At 43.0% G+C, this 25,266-nt stretch overlaps 1 protein-coding gene across 6 annotated transcripts in view; it reads left to right on the top strand.

The window, feature by feature from the left end:
• ERI3 (ERI1 exoribonuclease family member 3) overlaps nt 1–25,266 on the top strand; it is a 130,505-nt gene that overhangs the window by 3,981 nt on the left and 101,258 nt on the right. For 5 of the 6 annotated variants that reach the window (XR_009278036.1, XM_058843317.1, XM_058843315.1 and 2 more), the window contains exons 2-3: nt 5,608–5,882; nt 19,644–19,760. Coding sequence is in view for 5 of the 6 variants with exons in the window: in XM_058843317.1 (XP_058699300.1) it covers nt 5,631–5,882; nt 19,644–19,760 (369 nt within the window). In the remaining variant the exon portion in view is untranslated. Of the gene's footprint in view, nt 1–5,607; nt 5,883–12,393; nt 12,520–19,643; nt 19,761–25,266 lie in introns of those variants that run through there. The other variant, XM_058843319.1, reaches the window with a different exon arrangement.

The raw sequence follows: 25,266 nt of genomic DNA, 5'->3' as shown, positions 1-25,266 counted from the left end.
TGTGGAACTTCTTCAGACTCCAGCTTAGACCCGTTTGCTCATCTGCAGTTACTCTTGGAGAAGGTTTAAAAATACACAGCAAAGCCTGTCTTAGGAGACCAGTCAAGGAGCTGACGAAAGTGGGTTGCCTAGCAGAGGTGGCCTAATAAAATTGGAGTGGAATTGTACTGTGCATCTTTGGGACGGCTTCTGGGTGGTCTGTTCAGACAAATTCGTGTTCTGCTGGTGTGGAGTCTCCATGTGGGTTTCACTGTGTTGTCAAGTGAACTGAGATGTGTTTGTTTCCCAGCTTTGTAGGGTGCCATAGCTCCAGCAAGTGCTTCCCTAAGTAATCAGCGCCTTCGGCCTTGCACATTGTGATCTCACAAGCCATCGCGTCTGTGATGTCACAATGGAAGAGATTCTGGTGCTCTGACATGTGTGGTCGTGCCTTTGACAAATCAGCCAAGGAACCCAGCGGCAAGAATGAGCTCAAGAAATGGGAGAGACCTTCCTTAACCCGAGAGTGCCCTCCATCCTTTAGTCAGCCTTTTCCATGTTCTCTTCCATAATGACCATGTAGAGGGAAACCAGTGCCTGTATAGGGTGAATTATTTTTTTCAGTTGACCTACCAAGATGCATGTTTCTCCCAGATGAGCAGTTGCCCAACCCTCCTCCTGTACCCCTCATTCTATTCTGTTTTTCCCCTCACTTGTATTGCTTCTAATTTTAGACTGTAAGTTCTTGAGAACAGGGACCTCCTCATCTGTAGTGGGAAGAGCCTGGGTGTGATTGTGGAGTACTGTAAAAACAAAATGATGAATGCCAAGTTGTATCTGAGCTGAGTAATGATGGGGCAGCATATAGACATGCCATGACATTACAAATTTTCCAAAATACAGGCGTGGTTGTCTAGCAGTGCTGGAGACAAACCCAGCCAAACGAGAAGGGAGTGCAGCCATGAAGTGTACTGTTCTCATGTTCAAGTGATGATACTGTGAGGTTAACAAATTAAAGAAGCAAATTTACCTGTCTTAAAATTGTGTTACTTTATTAAACAGTTCTAAAAGCTTTGTCTTTTGTTATTTGTTTTACTTTATGTTGGTTGGTTTTTTTGCAAGTTTGAGTGGTGAGAGTGGATAAGTTGGTCTTGTTCGTAGTCTCTTGTTTCCTGCCTCACAGGCTAGCCAGGTGCTGTCATTTTTGGACTGTAGTTCGTCTAATGAAATATTTGGGTTTAGGTTAAGGTTGATTAAAAAACACCCTGAGTTATCTCTATTGTTCTTCGGTTATACTTTCACACAAGTGAAATATGGGCTCACATTTGACCTCTGAGTATGCATTTGAACAGCTACCAAAATTGAAGTTCTGCATTTTTTCTTATACTGTGTTTCCAGGTGTTGCAAAATGCTTGCAATTTTGTTCTACAGAAAGCATCTCTATTACCTGAACTTTTTTTCCTCCATAATTCAATAAAATAGACAAACCTGACTTACATTTTTGATTTGTTTTGGTGCTCTAGCCTTGAGTTCAGTTGTCTCTTGGAGGCCAGGTGTCACAGCTGCCCCTACCCAGGTTTTGCACAAATAATAAACAAGCATTTTACTCCCAGAGCTTGCTTGCTTTTATTTAATTTCAGTTTGTGTTGTAGTTTAGGTTAGTGGGGGTTTCTCTTGTTTGTTTGTTTGTTTTGTAATAGGGCTATCTTGCCATAACAAAGTAATTTAACATGTAAGTGAAGGCTCTCATAAAATGTAATTTGGGTCACCCCGCCAGTGTGAAGTTAGGTGTTGTCTTCCTGCCCCTTCCCTACTCAGCTTATCAAACTGAAAAGTAAAGGGGGGTATTTGGGGCTTAAAGGCAAACTGTAATTTTAATTAGATGTAGTTATAAAAAGTTCATATTTATGTTATGTGCCAGGAGTCATTAAGCTCAAGTTTGTAGGCTAATTTGTTGTGCCATTGATGAATTTGACTCCTCTGGTGCTTGTGTGGTGCACATCTCTCTCTGTGGCTTTGGGGCTGCCCTGCAGGCAAGGGACCGCATTTGCATGGCCCTCTGGCTCTTGTCACCAGCATTCTTCACATGGCAGGAGTTCCCTGTCTTGTTCATTGCTGCTTTGGTTGTCCCTAAGAAACTTTCCCAGTAGGAAGCCTGGTGTGCAACAGCCACCAGTGCAGATTCTCCGTTTTGCACTCAGTGGGGCCCCTGGCAAAGCTGATGGCTACAGCTGGCTCTTGCCTTTCTCTTGGCTTTCCTTCCTTACTGGTGATCAAACTGTCGTGCTTTAGTACCGTGTGCTTGGACTGCTAAAGAATCAAGAGCTGTGGTCAGCCTGAACTTGTCTTGCTACCTGCAGCTGATGTCCAGAGAACATTTTTTCTTAAACTTACTTTTGAAATAATGATGCTGATTTTAGCCAGTCCTGTCACATGGGACACATACTGTTACACAGCACAGAATACAACCTATCTTCCAGGTGAAACCCATCACATATGGCCATTTCCCATCTTACTGGGTGCAGCAAATGTAAAGTGGTGTCACATTTTCCTAGGTCTGTGTACAATCTGTCAAAATAATTCCTGAGGTCCAACCTCAGTTCATGGTCCCATTACATTTCATACGTATCTGTATGAGGAATTTGAGCTGTGTGATATGAAATATTAACCTAGTAGGGTTGACTGCCAGATGTGACAGCTTGCACTGTCTGAGATTATAATCTGATCCTGTGTGTATAAGAAATATATGTATGGTGTTTTATGTAGGTTTGGAAATGGAATCACTGAACATGTGGATTTATATGGCTAGAGCTGGGTTTTTAATTTTTGAAGCTGCATTGCTTACATCGTTGTCTCTTGGAAAAAAATACAGGATAATTACTAGTGCTTTGCATTGTCATAGCCATTATAAATGCTTTACATGACATCTAATAAAGTGTGTTTGCTCACCAGCTATCTTGTGCTCTGAGGCACTCTGACCTTGCCAAAGAAGATGATGTGAGGTCTTCCCAGGGCACCCAGAGCAGTGGCTGGGTAAACATACCGTTAAAACTTCATTTGGCTGAAGGTGCAGAGTTTGCAGTGGTGTTGCCCTTATTTGTATGCTGCCTGTATAGGGAAATCCACATGCAATACCCCACTCACGTACCTTTGTTCAGAGCACTGCTCCCTCTGCTACATGGGATAGTGGGGAGGGAGGCTGCTTTTGGGATGGGGAACCTGATCCTGTTGCTAGATGTGGACCACTGCAGAAGCTGTTAGTGTAAACATGCACTGGATTTTGGCTGTTACGTCTCTCCACAGATGTCACACGCTACTTTTGTGACCCTGACCTGCCATGCCAGGGTCTGGCATAGTGCTGCTGTGTCTGCATGGGGATGTGCCTGAATCCTGCCAAGGTGGCTGGTTTACCTTTGCCATGGACTCAGTGGCTCAGAAACCTCTGCACCACTGTGTGTAGTGCAACCCACCCTGAAGATTCATGGGGTCCATGTCTGATACCCTGGTCTTGCCAGTTAAGATACGCTAGAGAAGAGATCTTGCTGTGGGTGGGTGGATAATACATGTTTTATGGTCTCTGTTTGATATAGGGGTTGAAGCCTGTCTGCCTCCCCCACTCCAACTGTGAACTTTACTTGATGCAGTAAGCTAAAGACCAGGTTTTCCTGTAACTAACATACAAGCTGCTTTATTCTTGTGAATAAAGAGACATTATATATGTTGTGATGGGCCTTTAGAGTCATAGTAGTTAGAAGGTTTAAAGCATGTATACCTAAAATATCTCATATGTGGCACATGTTAGAAGTAAGTACAAGTAACTTCTATTTCTTTGTGATACATTTATGAATGACAGCCAAAGCTGTAGATGGAAAGGCAGTTGGTAGAACTGAGCCCCTTTAAAATAAATGCCACGTTGGGCTCTTCATTTTTGGTTTTTCAACTTGAGTTTTCAGTTTTCGAGGTACCTGCTGTCTGGCACACAGCTTTAATAAAGCAAACAGCTTCGAAACATGAAAGCCTTAAGGCAGGGGCGATGCATATATGCCATGGAATTGGCAGTGTGGGCACTAGCTCAATCTTAAACATTTCAACTTTGATTTTTGCCTTTCACTCAAAAGCTTGGAAAGGGAAGGTTACCAAATGTGTGTTTACTCGAAGCACACAACCTGCTTAGCTGCAATTATCTCCTAATCTGGTCCTTCTGAGTTTCTCTGGTCTCGCAGGTAAATACAGATTTAGCCGTTATTCAAGGCATATTATTTACCTCATTAAGTGTGTGTTTTGGCACGCGCATTATTTACCTGATGGACTAACGGATGGGAGAGAGCAAATGCTGTCTTTTGTGCAAACAGTGACTTTGTTCATGAGCAGCAAGTCCCCATTTTGCCATGGCCACCTTTGTCTCCGTGTCTCATGGTGGGTGTTTCCGTCCCTTCATGGCAGAGCAAAAAGCCAGCACAGATGTTGGGGTGGGGGGCATGTCAAGTGATGGAGTTCTTCCATGAGCAGTGGGACCAACTGTGGGGATGGATTTAAATATCTATGTAGCAGGGTGTATGTGTGTGTATATACATGCATGCGCAATTAGAGGGGGTAGTCCTATCCTTGTTCAAGAGGACTGAGTTGGTGCAATTTGCTCATTTAGCTATCAGTCCCTGTACCCACTCATGTAATACCATGAGCTGGTCTTGAGTTCTCATCCTTGTAGATATATTAACAGCCCTGAGGCTGACCCATCTTGAATAGTGATAATCCTGGCAACTTTTTCCTGAAAAGTTTTAGAAGAAAAGTAATAGGAGGGGAAATCCAGGTAGTCTCACATGGATAATGCAATTTACTAAATAGTGTTTGTTAAATAAAAGTATCAGAAGGTGATGGCTGAGTGAGGTATTTCTTTGGAAAGGAGACTGTACCCTGTAGAGTCCTGCTTGCATTTTACAGTTCTGCAGTCCCTGTGTGTGATTAGTTGAACTGATACCTTCCTCTGAGAGAAATACCTGAAGTAAGAAGCAGAGTGTAGCATTAAAATCACATCTCTGAGAAACCTTTTGAACAGAGCAAATGAGAACTTTCCTGGGGAGGAGCCTTCCAGCCACCTGCCACCTGGATTTGTAATGAAAGTGCCATGTTTTGGTGCAACTGGCAGATGTTTCAGGGCCAAGCTGTTTGGATAAAACTGTAGTGTTGGTATGTGTATTGCTGTGTTTAATTTTTGCTATGTATCAGAAACTGCTTTGTATATGAAAAGATGAAAGGCCTCAGAAATTTCAACAGGGCTTAGATTGGATATTCTGTGTTTTAGTTGGTTTGTATTATGTTCTGCTGTAATGAGGTTCAGCAGTGGGGTGTGATCTGGTGCCTGGAGCCATGACTGTTGTGTATCTCATAGTTCTTAATTTAGAGTTGTTTGCAGAGGTTAATTTTCAGTTGCCTGTGATTCTGGACACCTTAGGCTCAATCCAAATGTCATCTGCTGTGCTTAGAACAGGTTACTGTGTTATTTCAGGCTTGTGATGCTGGAACCTTCACTGGGAAGCACAAAGGGAATCCCTTTCAGAGGAGGACAGTGAATGGATACCAGCAGAGATAAAATGTATGTGTGCGTGAGTAACATGAGTCTCTCTTCAGTTTCAGATGCCTCTGGATGTTCAATGATAGCACTTCTCCATACTGGAGCAGCAAAGTTTCCCCAAAACTTACTTTCAAGGTCAAGACAAGCTGTGTCCCCCCTCTTCCCAGCTGGTGTTCTCAAAGGGTTCAGCTCCATCGTAAGCAGGAAACTGGCGTCCCACGGCTTTGGAGCTTCCATGGCAGCAATGTCATCCTTCCCTCCACAGAGATATCACTACTTCCTAGTGCTGGATTTTGAGGCTACATGTGATAAACCACAGATTCATCCTCAGGTAAATAGTTAATCCTGTTAATTATTGCCTTGCAAGTTGCTGCTGCTCTTCTAGAGGTAAAAAAACCCACAGTGCTAGCTCGCTATTTTTTTCTGGTTGTCCCACCTCCTTTCTATTGCTGGTTCTCCAGGGCTCTTGCCAATCACTTGCTGTCTCAGAAGCAATGCCAGGACTGTTTGGTGGGAATGAATAAATTAGTCGGATTTCCATCAAGGGAGTGACAATTCATGTGTTATTGAAAACAACTTTAAGTCATGTATACTTTGTCATTTGCCTGAATTGGGAAGGATCTAAAAATTTTTGGCTGGAAACTTGCAATAATAGATGGCAGCCGTGTTTGATTCTGCAAGGAAAAAGGCTGTTGGTAGTGAACAGCTTTAGGAAAATAATATTTTGAACAATGGAAATATGTGGAACATAATGGTATTTCTAAGCAGAGAAGAAAAACATTTTTTAGATAATTTCAGCAAGGCCAGATATCTTGCCTGGGTTTTAACTCTGGAGTGTAAAGAGACAGGAAGACTTCAGCTTCAGAGAGGTCTTCTAGTGCTCTACCACTTGAGACACACAGAGATCCAGATGAAGTACAGAGCTTTTCTGCAAACAGTTCTTCCACAGTACTGTAGAGCAGAGTAGTAAAAATATTCTCAGTTGTAATCAGGATGAGCCTAGGTTTTCAACCAGAAAACTGTACTAAAAAAAAACCCAGAAAACTCCAATATTAGGTTGGTATGAACAAACAGAATTTCTGAGCCTGAAGTGGACTCAACATCCTCTGCTGAGTAATTGGTCTGCATGTGTTGGTAGTACCTGCATTGGTTCACAACAACTTCCTTTTGCTTTGTTTCAACTGCATGAAAGGCTTAAGCAGTTTTCAGCATGGTGTCTACCAGTGCTGCTCTGGTTTCCCTTGCACTTGTCTTAGCAAAAGGTTGCTGCAAGTTGGGAACAAACTTGACTCCTGCCTTCCCCAGTAATGCCTTGGTGGGTGCTGCCTATTCTTTGTGTTTCTTGAAAAATGGATAGCAAATTCCCTGCTCTTTTGCTGGCCCATTGTGGGAGGCTGTTGTGGCTCTGCAAACAGTTCTACTTGTAGGCTCTTAACTGCTCTCCAAGTGAGATGTCAGGCTATTTCCTGCATGCTCCGCCTCGGGTGCACAGACCTGTCAAAGCTGTAAATTGGATCTACCTTGTCCCTTTGGATATGGGCTTGGTCTGTGCACATTTTGATGCAAAACCATGATGCATGTGGAGCTAGTTTACAGCTGGCAGTAAAAAGGAGCATGAGTGGAATATGATTACTACTGTTTTAAGGAGCTTTGTCCCCAAGTCCTTGCCAGGGAAGGTAATGGTCTGGGCCAATGCAGATCTGCTATATATTTTGTTGGTGAGATGGCACCTTTAAGGTGGAGATGTTCTTCAGTGTTGTTTTTCCAGTCTGCTGTGTTCAGTGCCTGTCTGTATCATATAAAGTATTGAAAGGGCTGTCAGTCCCTCACATATCCTCACCAACAAATTAGTTTGACAAATAAAGAAATTACTTTTGCTACATGGGGTTCAATGTAGCTGGAAAGGCTAAAGGTGCCTGCCAAAATCAGGAAACTTCATAAAATGAGACTTCAGCTGATGCCCTTACCTACCTCTTATGTCATTGCTGACCAGCATGGCTTTTGTCCTCTTCACTGCTAGGCTGTATGTCATGGTGAGCAAACTGTGCCATGCATTTCAGCAATGTTTTCTGCAAAGTTTTAGTGACAGGATCTTTCACTGCAGGATTGATAGACAGGTTTTGGAGGTTCAGTCTGAGGTCGGAGCTGGGAGCTAGAAATGGATGCTTATCTTCATTGTGATACTGATTAATTTTTTTGCTTTTATTTTAATACCTGCAAAACAGAAGTATAGACACAATGAAATTCAAATGCATTGGGATTTGATCAGAAGGCTGCATATACAGAGCTAAGCTAAGCTGTGAACCACGTTACTTTAAGTGGGTAGGCATAGCTGTAAATTTAGCCAGTTCAGCCTAAAAATCTTGCAAGAGTTCACTTGCCACCATACAACACATTTCACATTTTTCACTCACTGCTCTTCAAAATAGTCTGGCTTCTTACAAGAAACTACTGAAAGAGCTGTCTTTTTATGTACACTAAGATGTGTGTCTGCCACATCTGCTCCCCCTCCCGTTGTATTTACTTGTGCTTCTCTATAACTGGCAGCCTTTTTGGCTTTATCCCTGGGGAAGTCCTTCATGCTCATTCGTGAGCCCTGAAGGCCCCTTCATTTCCATTCCCTTTCACATTGTCTGATCTCTCTCTGAGGTCTCGTGGTATGGCCTCTGTAATGGGGATCAAGGAGGGTCAAGGACAGTGGTATTCCCCAGGGAAACCATCTGCATGGTGGCTCCAGTGGCTGGGACTGCTGGCTGAGTGCCTTGTGACTGCTGCCCTGTGCCCTTTACCACTCACTCCCGTGTCAGGCATTGAGGGTTCCTTCATGTTCCCTGCCCTATACCCACGAAGGAATGGGAGCATCCTTGTAGCCCTGACTTCTGACTGCTTCCAGAAGATATGCCCCTCCATCAAAGTGCTTGTTTATATACACATAGAAACCACTTAGCTTTATTGGTTTTCTGGATGTATGCATGAATAATGGGACCATCCCAGAGAGAAAAGAAGGTGTGGAGGGTTTTAACTGAACAATCTGTGTCATGTAGTGTTTTAGCCAGCCAAAGGTCATTAGGGGTTGGCAGCAAGAGATGTTTATGGCTGGCCTCTCACATCTCTTTAAAGCTTACCTTGTGCCTTTGGAATGTGATCCGAAGCCCAGTGGGGTCAGTTGGGAGCTGTCATTCTGCAGAGGTCAGTGGACCCTGAACAGTGGTGGTGTGTTTCATTTTTCAGCTCTGAGTTTTTTCTTTCACTGTCTGGTAAGAGTTTATGAGTACCTTCTGCTTTTATACACTGTCAGCCCATAGAGCTGGGTACATATGGAACTTTAGCTTCATGAGAAGATGCATTAGTAAGTGTGTCTTGCTCTTTTGTCCCTTTGTCCTTGTAGACACTAATGTTTATGGTGGTCAGTGCTTTCAGTGACTGTGTTAGGCAGCTCCACAGACTCAGATCTGTGGCTGCCTTTATTAATGCAGTAAGAAGGTGTGCCTCTTTCAGTCAGCAAGCCAGGCATCTTGCCTTCAACTTCAGCCAAGTGGAAGAAAATAAATTATTTGTTTTAAATATAAAAAGTCTGACAGCAGAAATCAGATATGTTCAAAGCTGAATTTGAAATTAGCCTTCTATATATGATGTTAATTAATATCTACTCTGATCTATTAAAGCCACTTAAATGAAAATCAAATAAAATTCAAGCTCTGTATGTCTGCTGCCTGGAAATGTAAAAGAGCATCAGACCTGGCAGAAGAAGCTGAATCTTGGAGTTGCTAAGCTGCTAAATGAGCTTTTGGTAATGATAAAGTTGCATTTTCTTGAGTGTCTCAGATTCACTCAAATTAGTAATTATTTGGGAAGTAGAAATTTGCCTCTTTCAAACTCTCTGTAAAGGGAAAATATGAAATGTTCAAATCTTCTCATTGCTGAAGAAGGTTGTGACCAGAAGCAGAAGAATAAATTGTTTATAGACAATGCTTTCTGTGTCCTCCTAAACAGTATTTTTTAAATGCTTATATGCAAATATCCTGATATTTTTTGTTAGTGTATCCTAGATACTTCAACTCTGTTTAGCATGCATTTAGATTGTTATTTTGGGAGAATTTTTAATTATAATTGCTCTCAAATGAAACTGGATATACTAGTAAGTACAAAACATCACTCACCATTTCAACATAAAACCATAAACACACACTGACTAAGCAGATGTTCAGTTACTAATAATTTATTTCTAAGTGTTCAAACAAATCTGGGTGATCACAGTACATATTGTGATTGGCAAAACTGTGTTAACAAATAGGAGCCAGTCTTTCTGTAAGATAATATTAAATACAAATGCAGGAGAAGGTTATATCAGGTTCAGTCTGTATTTCCTTGAGTGCTGCTGTAAAAGAGCATTACAAGTGTTTTCCCTTGAACATCGGTCTCACATCCAGCCCACAGTCATGGGCAGGTACAGCTGGAGTGGCTGTGATGTTCTGTACAGCTCCCCGTCCTGTTCTATCTGCGATCTTGTTACTGCAGCAGGGACAACTGAGTTGTGTCTCTGCTGCTGAGGTGCTGTGATTTATAGACTGACCTTGGAATGGGAATGGATGTCCATTTCCACCAAATTTAGGCCATATCAACAGATGTGCAGTCCCTGCCAAGCTGTCTGTGTAGGGTGACTACACAGAGGATAGGGAAGCTGCATTGGAAGCCATAGCTGAAGCTAGTTTGTAGGAGGAATATGTCCTTGAAATCACAAACTTGCTGCAGGAAGAGGTGATGGAGGGATCACTCATCTGCTGGGAAGCAGGCTGCTAGGTACCTTCTGTGTGCTTTCCACATCGTTTTCTGTGGAGAATGCATCAAGGCAATCCAACCTGAAGGCCAGGATGGGAATGCAGGTGTCTTACACAGTAACAGACATTGTCACAATCCTACCCAGAGGCAGATAAAGGATGTGTGTGTGCCTGTGCCTGCCTGTTCCATCTAGACATTCCCACATAGCAGCTTTCTTCTTGCACTGTTTTTGTGTGGCTGTTAAACTCAATGCACTAGAAATCACCTGCCAGAACCTTTACTGAGGGTGATCATAAGTTGCTGAAAAATAAAGAAATTCAGGCTTGTTTCCCGTGGCAACTTTAACTCAGCATAAGTATTACAATGGAATATTAATTTGCAATTACCCATGTTCATGCATCTTAGGCTTGGGTGTAGTTTTAGTTACCTGCTTCTCAATTCAGCTTCTTACAATGCTATTTCTAGAGAAATGCTGTTAAAAATGCATGTAACATAACAACTTAAAAGTATTTTTAAAAAAATTTTACTAGAAGTAAGTAAATATATATGTATTTATCACCTCTTTGCCAGTTATGGCTGTTACTATGCCATTGTTCTTACATCAGAATGCTTTAAGTTCCTAGAGTAGCAGGAAACAGTTCTTGTAAGAGCCCTTTCAGATGGATTTTCCTGTTTGCATTGAGCTTTTGAGGGTGACACTGCACCTGGCATCTCAGACCTGCACTCACTTTGCCTTGGAGACCTCCCTCATTCTCCCAGTAAGTGGGGAAAACCTTTCTGTGACCCATATCAATCTGACAGGGTGGGTTATGACTTCAGGCAACAGAATTAGCTGTATTTATTTAAAACCTGATGAGCTAGAGAACATGAATTTGAGTTATTGAACCCAAATCTCCTGGAGAGCACAACCATGAGACCACCAGGCAAGACATGTATGTATGAAAAAAAATTCAAAGCAATTTCTTATTTAAAGATATAAACCTAGCATTATTAAAAGTCTGAGATACTAAGGCACTCTGGTGGCCAATGGCTGCAGTCCTAACCTGACCTAACCTGCTCAGCTTTTGGCTGGTTATTGACAGGCTGGTGAGATGACTACTTTAAAGCAATCAGTCATGTTTTGCTTTCCCTCACAATGTGCAGAGACCCCACATCACATATGCATCCCAGAGTACAATTCCCCACCTGTGCTGTTTGAACACTGTATCCTTAGCTGTGCAAACATTACACATCGTTTAGGTGACAAGTTGCAAAGTTAAGTAGACTTGTTGTTACAGCAGAAAGTAGTTGGGCAGCAGTCACCCTGAAAAGGAAAGATCCAGGCTAGCTCAGGAATGTGCAGGTCTGCTGGATTGTTTGCCTGTCTATAAAGCTGCTGCTGAGGGCTACATGTGCTTCTGGAAATACTCCCATCATGTGCATTTCTGAACTGAAGGGGATGGGTGTCACAGGTTTGTACATTTGCTGTGTTTGTCCTGCCGTGTGCATTGTCGTGTGTGGTTGTCGATCATTGGTGTGTGCCTACTGCTCTTTTGCAGCCTCTGAGGTATGGGAAGTATTTTGCATCACTCCCAGCATAATGTTTTGAAACCAGGCATTATTCTTTCATGGCATGGCACGGCACTCGTTCAGTGTTATTTGGGAATGGTTCTTTTCAGGCTGCTGTGGTTCCTGGGAAATAGTCTTTGCTGTGTTAAAGTGGTCTTGTCTTAGCTTTGAACAAAACCTTCCTGATAAACAAGCAATGCAACTCAGCTCTTTTATTGAGAAGGACACAGGACATGCTTAAATCTTGTGGGCTTTCCCCCTTTATGCCAAGCTTGCTGTGCAACCATCCCCATGTTGTCTTTTTCAGTCTGTGCACTTGTTAGCTGGCAAAATAACTCTTCATAACGTTATTTAGTTCCTCTCTGTCAGGCAGAAATGCACTGTCATCAGCAGCTAGTTGTAATGTCTGTAAAACCCTGGGTATTCATTTACATGCACTAATGTGCCCTTTCTACCCATCCCAGATGTTTTAGTGTTGTTGGGAACACTGATCATTTGTCCTGCTCAATATCAGGTGAAGAGGTTGGGACTTGAAATGATCTGATAATTCTGCAACAGGGACTGCACAGGCTGTTTGTCTGCCATAGAGTGGAGTGGATGTGAAAAAAGATATAGTGTAGTTGCCATCTTGCAGTGGAAAGGTAATACTTGGAAATGTGTGTGTGTGCTGTTTTTAACCTGGTTTGAGTGCTAAACTTCCCCCAAACTGTCAAGCTTAAATTGTTGTTGGCTGTGTCAGTAGAGATGTTCTGGGTGGTTAAATATATGTCAATAGTACTTGAAGAAACATGGTGAAGTGTTGATTTCTGTTGGTCTATATTTCTCACCCCATATGTGAAAAGAGGAAGGAGATTCTGCCTTATTTTTGATGTCTGGGTCCTGCTGGAAAGATCAAAATAGCTTAGTGGGTTTTGGCAGGGAGAGATGATGCTGGCGGTGAGAGGCAGGAACCAGCCTGGGAGGAAATGATTACTGAAAGTTTTGTTAAGGATGGCAGGACAAGGGCTGTGAGCCTCCTGTCAAGATTTCAGGTGCAATGGCAGGCATGAAAAACTCCCAAGGACCACACTGGTAAATTTAGGAGAAAATTGTCATTTGTGAGATGTGGATCCTCCTTTTATTGGCCCTGTATGAAGGGACTTGAGCTGATGAAGTACTTCACTTTGTATTCTGTACGCTTTAGAAGAAAAAAAGATACTATTTCAAGAAAGCGAAGAAGAGAATCAGTGAGTGTGACCAGGGGTCTGCAAAACACAGCTGTGAGTGCAGGCAGGATGGCATCGGGTTTGTGTTTAGTGCAGTGATGAGAGGTGTATATAAGATGAGGTCTTTTTTGCAAAAATGAGAAAGGCAATGTTCTGGCCCGTGTCTGCTGTGGGTAGGAAGAGTGGTTGGGAATCTAAACAACAGCAAGGGGGAATTCAGATTAGACATTAGGAAAAACTTTGCAATGATAAGACTAATGAAACAGGAGGATAGAGTGAGTGCCTGGGGAGTGTGTGAGTCTCTCTTATTGGAGTCGGTAAAAACAGCCTAGACAAAGTCAGAAATTATTTAGGGGGTGATGATGCTGCCCTCAGGCAGGTGCATGGACTAGATGTCTCTTTTAAAGCTGAAGCTCCTGGAGGCATGTGATTAGATGGGGATTTCAGCTTCTATTAAAGAAAGAGAAATGGTCCCTCACCCTCAGAGTTGTAAGGCAGCACTGGGAATTAAGAGCCATGTTTGATGTCAGTGCAGAACCCAAAATGCAGCTCAAAATTTATTTTTGAGGAAATCCAGCTTTTGACATTGGGCTTCAGTGCCTGAGTTTTGGGGATAGGCAGTGTGATTCACCTGAGAGCAGGGGGAAGAAGAAGCACTGGATAATCAATGATCAGGCAGCAGAATTTTTCTTCATGTCATCTTTGACATGGGTTTCATGATCTTCCCATATTCCTTCCAGTTCTCTTGTGTTTTGTTTTTGATGTGGATTTCCCTTCCTGCTTTTCTGGGATTTAGTAGTTTTTCAAATGTAACAAGTTGTTAGGTGTGTGAATATGTGTATTTTAAGCTAGATAGTGATGGAAAAAAGAAATTTGGAGGCCAGCTGCTTCCTCAAAGACCTTTTGATAGGCTTAATCAGTATACAAGAGTAACTTAGCCAGGACTGAGGTGCTGAGAGGCTCCGTGGCACATGTGCAGGCAGACATCCTTTGGAAAGCCAGCATAGCCCTGATTCAGCAGAAGTCCTGCTGTTCCGCACTGGAGAGATGTTGCCTTTATGGTACTTGTTTTGGTTAGTTTAATAAAAATTTAGAAGTGGGGAAAAGACCTATGAGGTCATCTTGGTTACTGCCCCTTAGGGCCAGTACAAGGCTGCTCACTTGGAAATGGCTTTAGTTAAAATAATAATTAAGGCAGAGGATGGAAACTGGGGAGGTAGATCTGTTAGGCTAGTGCTGTCCTTACTATGTCCCTTTCGATTTTAATTGCCTTGGAAAAAAAAAAGAAAATCACAAGGCATTAAAAGCTCTGATTCTTTCTGCTCTTCAACGCCCCCACACCCTCTCCCCGATCTTGGAGGCATCAACTCTCATCTGTCAAAGTGTAAATCAGCAATTAAAACACAAACAGCGAAATGCCAAAGATGACCCGAAGCACAAAGCAACTGACAAACAAGTCCGGACAAATCGGCGGATAATTTATAAGCATTGCCCTAAAATCTAATTATTTGGCAATTCGAATTTGCAGCCGGCCAGGGCTGTGCAATAAATTTAACCCGCCATAAATTATTTAGGAGCAGCCCATGGTGTAAATCAAAAACACGAGTGTTTGTTTAAGAAATAAGCTCCTTGTGCATAAAATCACTTTTTTTTTTCTTTAAAGAGAGGGGAAAAAAGCCGTGCCTGAACAAAATGAGCTGGTGCTAAAGCTCTGTCCCTCCACGGACACTCCCTTACCTCTTCTGCCCTTACCTTTTTTGAAGGTGCAAGCAGTTCTTTTGGTAAGAAGCTTTATGCTTTTCCTTATCAGACAAAATCCGTTTCTCTCAACAGCTTCTGCTTGTTTTTATTGCATTTTGAACAGTCAGCTCTGATTTTTATGGGCATCTTTTATTCTTGTGTTTATTAAACTTCTTCACATGGGGGTTAGAGTAAGGGATAAATTATTCTCTGGTAGTTTTTGAACTGAATAAGCCATACAGTCTTCCTCAAATATATAACTCAGTGTACTAAGGCATGCTCTGTCCACTTTGTACATAGGCATCTGGATTAAAAGGTTTTGAGAGCTGGGAAGCTCTTGCTGGGAACTTTATTCTTTCTCTATAATGATGTTAGTGGTACCCAGATCCAAAAGGATAAGCAAAAAGATTCATCTGTGGGAATTAGGGTAATTTCAGGTGCTTTCTTCTCTGACTGGAAATTGTTTAGCAAGCATAGTTCTGTGCTCATTCATTTCTTTTACTAGCAAGAAGATCAAGACAGCTGAATTGGTGCATCCCTGCTCTGGTGTTAAAGGGAAGGGAATTTCATGTAGGATGACTGGGTAAGGAAAGGCTGGGTTTCTAGCAGTGCTTTCACGTACCATTAAGAATTTTTCAAACCCCTCTTAGAAGAAAGTCCCTAGCCATTCCAATTACCCTGCTGCTGCTTAACCCACTGGCTTGGGACAGCCGGGTTGCACAGGAGACTTCTACCTGGAACTTCTTTTTTTTTAAACCCTTGGTTTTTCAGAAAGACTAAAGTTCTGAGGAAGCTGTCACATAGATTTGCTTAAAGTACCTTGAAATCGTAAATGTAGGATTGTTGTAAAGAGAGTGGACCTGGTAATGGATCTGTATAAGCCTCTGGCTCTGTAGGTTCCTATTGTTACTGTGTTTGGGGGCACAGCTGAGGGGAGGGAGAGGGTGCTGATGTTTTTTTCTTTAAACGTGTTAATATTGATTTTAGAAGCTCTGTGTTCCAACAATATAAATGCAAATGTCTGTAATTGGGAGCCTTGTGCAGAATTTCTCAACAGAAAACATGTCCAACTTTTCTGACAATGAAAGGAAAATAAAAAGCTACTTATTTATTGGTGGTGGTTTGAATCCTGGATTTCCTTTCAAGTTACTTTGCAGTGCTGAATAAAATACCTAATTGCAGTGCTCGCAAAATTCAAATGAGTACATTTGTTCTTCTGGTAGCTCGCGGCTATTTGCAGCCTCTGGACACCCTCAGCATTATTTTAGCATATCCATAATTCCTGGTTGTGCTATAAGGAAAAGCTGGCAGTGGGGGCAGAGGGAAGGCTTAGAAGCCCCAAATGCTGCTGGCACAAATCACTGCCAAAGTTGGAACATTTACTCAGTGTTGGAGTGGATATATGTGAGGATCTCAAGGTAACACTTACGGATGATCAGGCTATGATAGGAGAAAGGAAGTGTCTGTGAATCTCTCCCTTAACTCCCTCATGCTGCTTTCCTCCACCTTTCCTGCCTGGGAAGAAGCACTGAAGGTCCTTGAATGCTGGAGATGGAGCTGAGTATGCTGAGCTCATTGGGCTGCTGTGAAACGTGAGAGAGCACCCGGCTGCCTTCCTGCATCACAGTCTGTTGGGGGGTTGTGTGTATGAGTGTCTAAGTGCTCACCGTTTCATAATAATTACTAATGAAATTCTAGATCTGTAATAACATTTGAGATATCTAAACCAAACCATATGCTTGTTAAAAAAAAAAAAGGAGAGAGAGAGAAAAAAAGTGGAAACACATCAACTTTAAGCCATAAATTCTTGGTAATAGAGGCCTCTTTTCTCCCCCCTTTCTGTTTATGTTTGATAGATATTTTTGTTTCTGCAGGAATGTCAACTCTTAATTTCATGATGTATCATGGGCTTAAGAAAATTGAATTTAATAAAGGCAAAAGATGAATGGCACCTTTAAAGGTCCCAACACTTGTCTTTATTAGCAGGACAAACTGCAGGGTCTCCAAACACTGCTTCTCTCCAAATGAAAGTTTAAATGAAAAGTACAGCAGTGTCACAGGTTAAATTTCATTGCAGGACTGGCTAACGTTGTTAGTGAGGAGTGGGGCTGATTTCATGGGGCTGGTATCTGTTGCCTTAGATACCAGTGGAGCAAACACTGCCAGAGACTGGAAAAATCTCCGCTATAGGAAGCGTGCAGATAAACAGCCTTTTGGGAAGGGTTCTTTACCACTTGCTTCAAAAACTGACCCAATAAGCTCAAGAGAGTGGCTGCACTTTCTCCTAAGATGCTCTACTTGCCTCTGGGGTTCCCCCCCTGCTCCTGGCTATTCGCTTCCCACAGACCTACAGTAATTCTGGATATTGTTAAATTTTCCACATTTTTTAAGTATGGCTTTTTATTTCCTCCGTCTGTCTTAATCGGACCCTCCTGAAAGTGGTTTTTGCCTTTGGTTCTGGAAGGCGAGTGACGCCTTTGTGTATCAGATCAGCAGAATGCTGTCTTTCAGTCTCACTTTGCATTCAGCCAGTTGATGGCCCCTGAGGATGTTTGTGGTCCCTTAGGGTACATCCCAGCATTGCAACACAGCCCCGCTATAAAATCCAGCCGGTGTGTGTCCCTCTCTGAAAGGAGAAATGTTCATCTTGCCTTGCTGTGGGCTTGCCTGCTTCCATTCCTCTGGGTGGGATACAGGCCTAAGGGACTGTGAGGTGCCCCAGACCAATTTGAAAGATGGGATGGTGTTATCCTGAGGTTAAGCCTCGCTCTGTTATGGCAGCCTGTCTGTTGACTTCAGATTTTGTAGTCTGTTTTCCTTCTGAACAGAAGTTTGCTGCTTTCAGAGCCTATCTGGCAGCCCTTTTGAGGGGAGGATCAGCTATATCCAGCATTTCTTGCTCTCTTGGGTTTCCATGGGTCCTTCTGGGTGGTTGAAGCTGGTGAGTTTAGCTGCACCACAGCAGGCAATCTGGCTAACACTCAAATGCTTGGCATGTGTCTTCTCCTTCCTTTAGAGCCCTTGGGTCAAGTTTGTTCTCTTTCCTGGGAGAACTTGGTGACTCCCAGTGGGGTGGTATGGCTGTGGGGAAGGATGTGCCCAGCCATACGCTCTTGGTCATCCAGCACAGCATGCACAGGGTGTGGCACAGCTGACCATGAGGAGATACTTAAGCCATGCATCCTGTGCAGCTTCAATGTCTACACCTGGGCACTTCCACACTGTTAACACTTTATTTGATTTTTACATTTTTTCTAATTTTCCATCTCAGCAGCATGTGCTCTCCACGTGCCCTGGTCTGGGCTGTGCCACTGCTGCACTGGGCAGCTGCTCTGCTCTGTCTCTGGGTTCTGCCCACCATGGAAATTGGGTGTTTCTCCTGGCTGTTTAAATTCTCTGTTGTTTCCATTTACCCACCCAGCTTCTTGCCCTCCTGCTGCCTAGTGGGGTGGTGAAGTCATCAGCTCATATGTGTAACCTCACGATAATTTCCGCCTGCAGGTCATGAGGGTTGCAACCACGGTCCAAAAAAGTGTGTTAGTTCCTCTGCAGCGGCTGCATTTTTCACATGCTAATTTTACTCACAGGAGTTGGATTTTTTTTTCATTTTTTATTATTTCTTATTTGTCTCTTCCAGATGTTTTCAGGCAGTTTTTTTTGTTGTTAAACTAATTCCGTTCATGTTTTAAAAATTTATGAAAGCACTAATAAAAATGTCAAAGTGGTAAAAATGTTAGCTTTTGCTCTGCTTTGATTAAATTTTGCAAACTGTTTTTGAATATTAAAAAGCAATATTTTTTTTATTCTCTCTCCCTCTCTCTGTTTTTCTCCAGAAGTGATTTGAGAGGCTTGTTGCATGGATATCACTCAGCAGGCTCATTTGCACTCCAGAACCTCGGTGTCATGGATCTCTATTAAATAACATAGACAAATTATTCTTTAAAGACACCAAACAAATTGTCACTTCTCCTCTTACATTAAACTGGAAGGAAGAAAGGGAGTGGAGAAGAAGGGGGGTGAACACAAAGGATTTTATCGCTTTTATTCAGTGGGCGGCTTTTTTAATTTCATGTATATTTTTTAATAATTGAGAAATCCATCGCAACAGGATTTGTTTAAACTTTTTATTAACAGGTCCATGTAAATTTTTGATTGCTGATTATTCAAATAATTGAACATTCTTCTGATGAAGGAACGTTTTTATTTCCCTATCAGCATAAATTGGCTACAAAGAGGAAAATGAAGCGGAGCTAGCTACTGTGCTATATCCCATAGGGATGGATTTGGGGGGAGCTTTCAGCTCCTCTTCTCAGTCTGTTGGAGGAGGGCAGTCCTCCTCAGCCTCTCCAGAGAAGGAGGTGCAGTAGTCCCTGTTGTCTGTCTGATGGTGTCCTTAGAAGGATGGTGGGCTGGAAAGGTTGAGACTGGTCTTGGGGAGGGTACAGACCCTGCGATGTTCCTGCTAAGTAGCTGTGAGCCCATTGGGAGTACAGCTTCATATCCTCTGGGAGCAAATGGGAGTGGTGTGAGACCACCTTCCTCAGGTTCAGCTTAGGCAGTGATGTGTGCAGCTGCAGTGCTGAGCAGGGAGACCTCACAGAGCCTGTCCCGGCTGTGATGAGCATCAGCACTATCCTCATCTGTTCTGACGGTGTTGGATGTGCTCTGTGCTGCAGCACCACCTTCCCACTTCTGCAGAGCTTTGTGTTGAGTTTACTTTTGTTTGGGACTATCAGACCACCTTGCTAGATGGGATAATTTCCAGCTTAATTTCTTGTTTGTTTGAAATGAACAGCTGCTTTTCTTTTTGCCCTATTCAGGAAATCATTGAATTCCCTATCCTGAAGCTGAATGGCAGGACGATGGAGATCGAATCCACCTTTCACATGTATGTTCAGCCTGTGGTGCATCCCCAGCTTACGCCCTTCTGTACAGAGGTAAAGTGCAAAGGTTCCCTGGTGCTCCAAGAGTCTCTCTGGGAAGCAGATTTCCATTGCACCAGAGACCTGGGTCGCCTCTTCACGGTGCAGCTGCAAGGCAGCATGTCATGCCAGCCTTGAGTTAATGACAAAGAGAATAATTTTTTGTTATTGCAGTAGTGTGTAAAGACCTCCATTTGGATTCATAAATAACTCTAGCTATGATCTGCTAACTTAAGACAATTGTATTTACAGCTAACAAATGTCTTGATTGGGTGACCACCAAATAAACACACTCATGTTAGCTGATGTTCAAAATCCTGTAACCTCTTTATGAGCTCTTGTGATTTTGCTGTGTTCCTCTGTGGTGGGGAAGGTCGAAGGGAGCATGGACTGAGGAAAGACAGTGCAGATGTGTGGTTCAGAGGCACTAAATCCTGTGGGCCTGCATGTTGGGATTTGAGAAGTCCTCCAGAGTGGTAGGATAATTCATGTCTGTATTTTTAAGACTTTCTTTTTGATGTTGTAATTGTGGGCCACTTGAAATGATTGCTGGAGAAGAGGCCTCTTTACTTGCTTACCCTCTCATTGCCTAGGACAGCTGCTCTTGAGCTGTGGCCACCTTTCCCACATATGGAGTGAAGGTGGTAAATGTGATCCCTGAGGGTTCAGAGGAACTGAGGAGCAGACGTTGGGTTTTGTTGTTGATTTGGGGTTGTTTTATTTTTTTATTCAACCAAAAAAGTTAACTGTTTTTCCGAGTGTGTTTATCCTCCTTGCCATAATCATCAAAAGAAACTTTAAGTTCCTTTTGCTTTAGACTTTCTTTCCTATCAGGCCATTGGTTCAATTTTGGCCAGATCAATGTCTAAAATACTGACTGTGGGAATCAGTGTATTCAAGTTCTTCATTCTGTCCCTGTCCTGTCTAGGATCATCAACACCATGGTTGTTTTCCACTCCCTCTGTGGCTACAGGCTTAAGCCCACAGAGGGCTTGTCCCCACCTGTACTAGCCTGATGAAAAATGACTCCTCTGTGTTAGGTGGAGTCTCCTCCAGAACCAACCAGCCCCTTCCATATTTTCACATTGTAAAAACAAATACTTATTTTTATTCTCCTGTAACTCAAAACCATCTGAAGGTATTTTATTTAAACTTTAAAAAAAAAAAAAAAATACTAAGCACAGAAAACATTATTCCCCAGAGAAGAGCTTTCAGAAAGCTATAAATGTGTGAGAACAGAGGGTTATAATGGAAATGGTTTTGCAACCTTAATGCTAGAAGGCTGGACAACTACTTTGGCTGTCCTTATCCCCATGAGACTTGCTGGACATCTGCTTGTACAAATGTGATAAATCTCACAGCTTGCACCTGATCTTTGCTAAAAATGTCATCTTCTAGAGCTGAGCCCAAAATGTCGGCCTTGCAAGTCCCCTAAATTCTGGAGAGAAGTTGTCTCTTTAACTCCCACAAAAACTCCTTTGTCTGGAAATCTCTCTATTGCATCCTTTCCTCTGTTGCTAAAGACTGCAGCTCTGTTCTTGCACAAGAACCTGCATGACTGGCTTGGTGTGTGCTTGTGATTCAGCTTTGTGAACTGAACAGACTCTCCAGCCTGCTGCAATCTAGGGACATTTAGTAGTTCCCTGGATGATGACCTTGTGACCAACAGTCAGCCCATCTAATGCTCCTGTACTGCAGTGATGGTTTCTTGGTCTTCTCTTGCTCTCGGGGATCTGGAGCAGGTGTTCATGTCTCCCATGTAGAGCCTTGAAGAAAGCGAAGATGAATGTGTGTGTGTGTGTGTGTGTGTGTGTGCGCGTGTGTGTGTGCACGTGTGTGTGTTTGTGGCTGTGTGGCTGTGATGGTTGTGCTTTTGCAGGAGTCCAGGATGGGCAAGGGTGTCACAGGTCAGCATTCTGCTGCAGGCTCTGCCACAAACGTTGGTCTGGCATCATGTCCAGAGTTGGGTGAAAATGGGCAGTACTGATGTCAGAAGGAAAAATGATTGCACGACCCCCACCTATTTTTATCAATGGTACAAAAAGGCCCCACTACCAGGTTTGGCAAGTCCTCTGTTATTAACAACATGGATTAGGAAGCTGGTTTTAATCCTAGCCATGATGTTACTGGCTCCTGGTCACCCCCACATTGTACCCCTTGTTACTTAGTGGCCAGCATGGCCCCTGGCCTTCCTGGCTTGGCAGTCCCCTGGCCTGTTGCAGGGGCTGCCAAGAGGTCCAAGAGTGAGATCATGCTAGAGGTGTAACTGGGCTCCTTCCTGGGGCCTCTGTATGGGGCTGAGTTTGAAACTCTGCCCTGAGAGCCACGGGTGAACCTTACTAAACAGTGGGGTGCTGCTTGGTAGGTGCAGGGATCATCCCTGTGCCACTGGTGTAGGTTCACTTGAGACCCCAGAGACACAGCCAGGATGTGCTCTTGCAGAGCGGCTGCCTGAACTGCTCCAGCACTTGTTATTGACTTTCTGCTGGTTTATGTTTTCTGAAAAATACTCATTTTGCTAAATGCCAGTAAAGGCCTTTGCCTAGGCACCTCTGCTTACAAAGGGTGAGATTTATTGGCCTCTTTGTCTACAAAGAAAGACCGGGCCTGATTATCAGATTGTACACCAGAGACAAGTGCTTAGGTAATCAGCAAACTGTCTTGAAGCAGAAATACGATGGTTTTCCAGATAAACTCTCTAGGAAAGAGAGGGTGGTGTTGACATTATGTGGGAGCCTGTCTGCTGTGCTGCTGATTTCCCCTCTCCCCTCTGCCTTTGCTAAGCAGTAGAACTGCCTGGTGTAGACTGTGTGGAAGGGTTACTGGAGTTGCTTGACATTACTCCCTGGGGTTTGGAGTACCTCTTCCATCCCTTATCCTTCTTGAAGACAACAGCACAGCATGGGAAGGGTGCCTGGAAGGGTGGAGAGCTTGTTGCCACCTTCAACAAGCTTAGCTTTTGATGTGTCTGTGCTCTCCCCTGGCTACAGGATGTTTCTCCAACTCCCCACACCAATGGCCAGGAGCTCTCTTCCAGTGCTGGCTCACTCTGAGACCTCATCTCATCCCCTTTCCCCTGACCTGCTTCTGTAAAACAGCAGGTTGTGAACCTTGGTTATTGTGAGGAGTGAGCTGAATGCTTAGGTGGAGAAGATGGAAAGTGTTTGCAAGTTGCTAAAAGTTGTTATTAGGTGCATAAAGCTCATTGTGCCCTTTTGGACGATGCAGATGATTTTCTGTGGTGCTCAAGAAAGGTCTTGCCAGGAGCATAAGGAGATGTTCCCTCCACATACGAGGTTCTTGTACAGATCTTTTCATGATACTTTGCTCTCTTTTTATGACTAATTTTTATTGATTTTTTTTCCTGAAGGAATAGACAATAAAAATACAAAAAGATAAAGGCATTATAGCTTGCTTATGTTCCCAAGTACCTCATGCTTCTTGGGATAACCAGTGAAATTTTACAATTGTGCAATTTTATGTTTTTATACTTTTTCAAAGCTGCAAGACCAGATAATGCTGTAGAGATCCAATGTGCTAGGTTGGATGCGGCAGATGGGCATAACTGATAACAGAAAATATCAGAAAGGAAGAGAGAGTAGAAATCTGGTCCAGTTTGAGCACTCTGTGACATGTATTGAAATGTACCTATGGAGCAGGTACATGCCTCTGTATTCATGTGTGTGATTTCTGCAGCGTGAATCTTGTGTGTGTATACTTGGCAATGTGTCCTTGTACAGACAGGCTGGTACTTCGCTTGGCCTGGCAGAAAAGGACAGGAGTTTTGGGCAAGAATAAGCAGTGACTCTTGGTGGCACCTCTGCATCTGCCTTCATATCCCTCCCTCCTCCTGATGGGAAGTGTCTGGAGGAGGCTGTTATACCCTGTCCTCCCATGACATCAGGGGTGCAGTGCTCCACAGATACAGTCCTGAGGATGCCTGGAACAGTAGAAACCACTTGCATCAGTACTGGCTGAGATAGTGAAAGGTTGCCTGACATCCTTAGTACAGAAAAGACTTGGACCTCTTGGAGCAGGTTCAGATGAGGGCCATGAAGATGAACAGAGGGATGAAACACCTCTCCTGTGAGGAAAGACTGGGAGCTTTGGGAGCTTGTTCAGCTTGAAGAAGAGAAGGCTCCCAAGAGACCTTATTGCAACCTTTCAGTACTTAAGGGGGCCTATAAAATAGACTTTTCAGCTTGGCCCCATTGTGACAGGACAAGGAATAATGACTTTAAACTAGTCAACTAAGTATACAGAAGAAGATTTTTACATTGAGGGTGGTGAAACAGTGGCACAGGTTGCCAGAGAGTTAACATTCAAGGTCAGGTTGGATGGGGCTGTGAGCAACCTGATCTAGTTGAAAATGTCTCTGCTCACTGCAAGGGAGGTTAGAGTGGATGAACTGTAAAGGTCCCTTCCAAAACAAACTGTTCTATGATTCTGTGTTCCTTTCAGAACACACCTTTCAGTCACTTCCAGAGATTTGGGATGAGCTTCTGTCTGAGAGGCAGAACCAGCACTTTGCAATAGGTGAGCTGTCCACCTCTGCCAGAGGAATGCGTGGAGATAAAGAGGGCAAGAAAAGCAAAAATTATGCCAGTGAGCTTTAAAAGCTGCTCTAAAGAGCCATGTGTTAATTCCTCAAATCTGTTTGCTTCTCAGAGTATGGAAGTTTATAGCAGCTGTTAACCCAATTAAAATACAGATTAATATATAAACAGTTTCTGAAATATAAGAGTGTCTGTGTCCCTCCACTTTCTTAAAATTCCACTTCATAATGGCTTGATGAACTTGAGAAACACACCTAGAGGAGCTCCGCATTCTTAAAATTAAAATACTTTCCCTGAAAGGTATGTATTGCCATTTCATGGGAGTCACTATGAGAAAATAATCTTTCCACTTACAGTTTATTCAGTGAGTCAGGTATTTGGTATTCATTAAATGTAATTACAGTTTAATCAGAGTTTAATATAATTTCTTTTTCTATCCTCCAAGTTCAGTGTTGTAAGCTAAGCAGCCAACAAAACTGAGAGATAGAAATAATTTAGCTTCCTTTAGTTGCCACATACTTAATAAAGCAGAGCCCTGTGGTTTGTGAAAGGACTTATGTACGACTAGGTTGAGCTGGTCTGTGTGGAAGAGTTACTCCCAAGTGATGGTGGGGCCATTGGTATCTCTCAACTGGATGCTATGGCTTCCAGAGGTGTGGATGCTTCTAGGTTGTGCTTGACCTTTATTTTATGAAAGCGTGTGAGATGTGTAGCTTCAGGAAAGTGCCATATGAAGTGAAATCCCATAGTGTGGACTTGTTTTAATAATGATTTTTTTAATTACTTGGGTGCATTGATGGCAAGCTACTGAACTCCGATATTCAATATGTTAAAGGACAGTTTTGTCAGTTGGAAGGCAGACAGAAAAATTATCTGTTTTCCATGTGCCTCAAGCTCTCCTGGGCAGACACAGGCAGAGGCTCATGAGACTGCACCTTTTAATGCATATATTTAGCTTTGAATGG

Source organism: Poecile atricapillus, chromosome 7 (assembly GCF_030490865.1).
Source record: "Poecile atricapillus isolate bPoeAtr1 chromosome 7, bPoeAtr1.hap1, whole genome shotgun sequence".
NCBI classification, from domain to species: domain Eukaryota; kingdom Metazoa; phylum Chordata; class Aves; order Passeriformes; family Paridae; genus Poecile; species Poecile atricapillus.
This window is presented reverse-complemented; position numbering and strand designations above follow the sequence as displayed.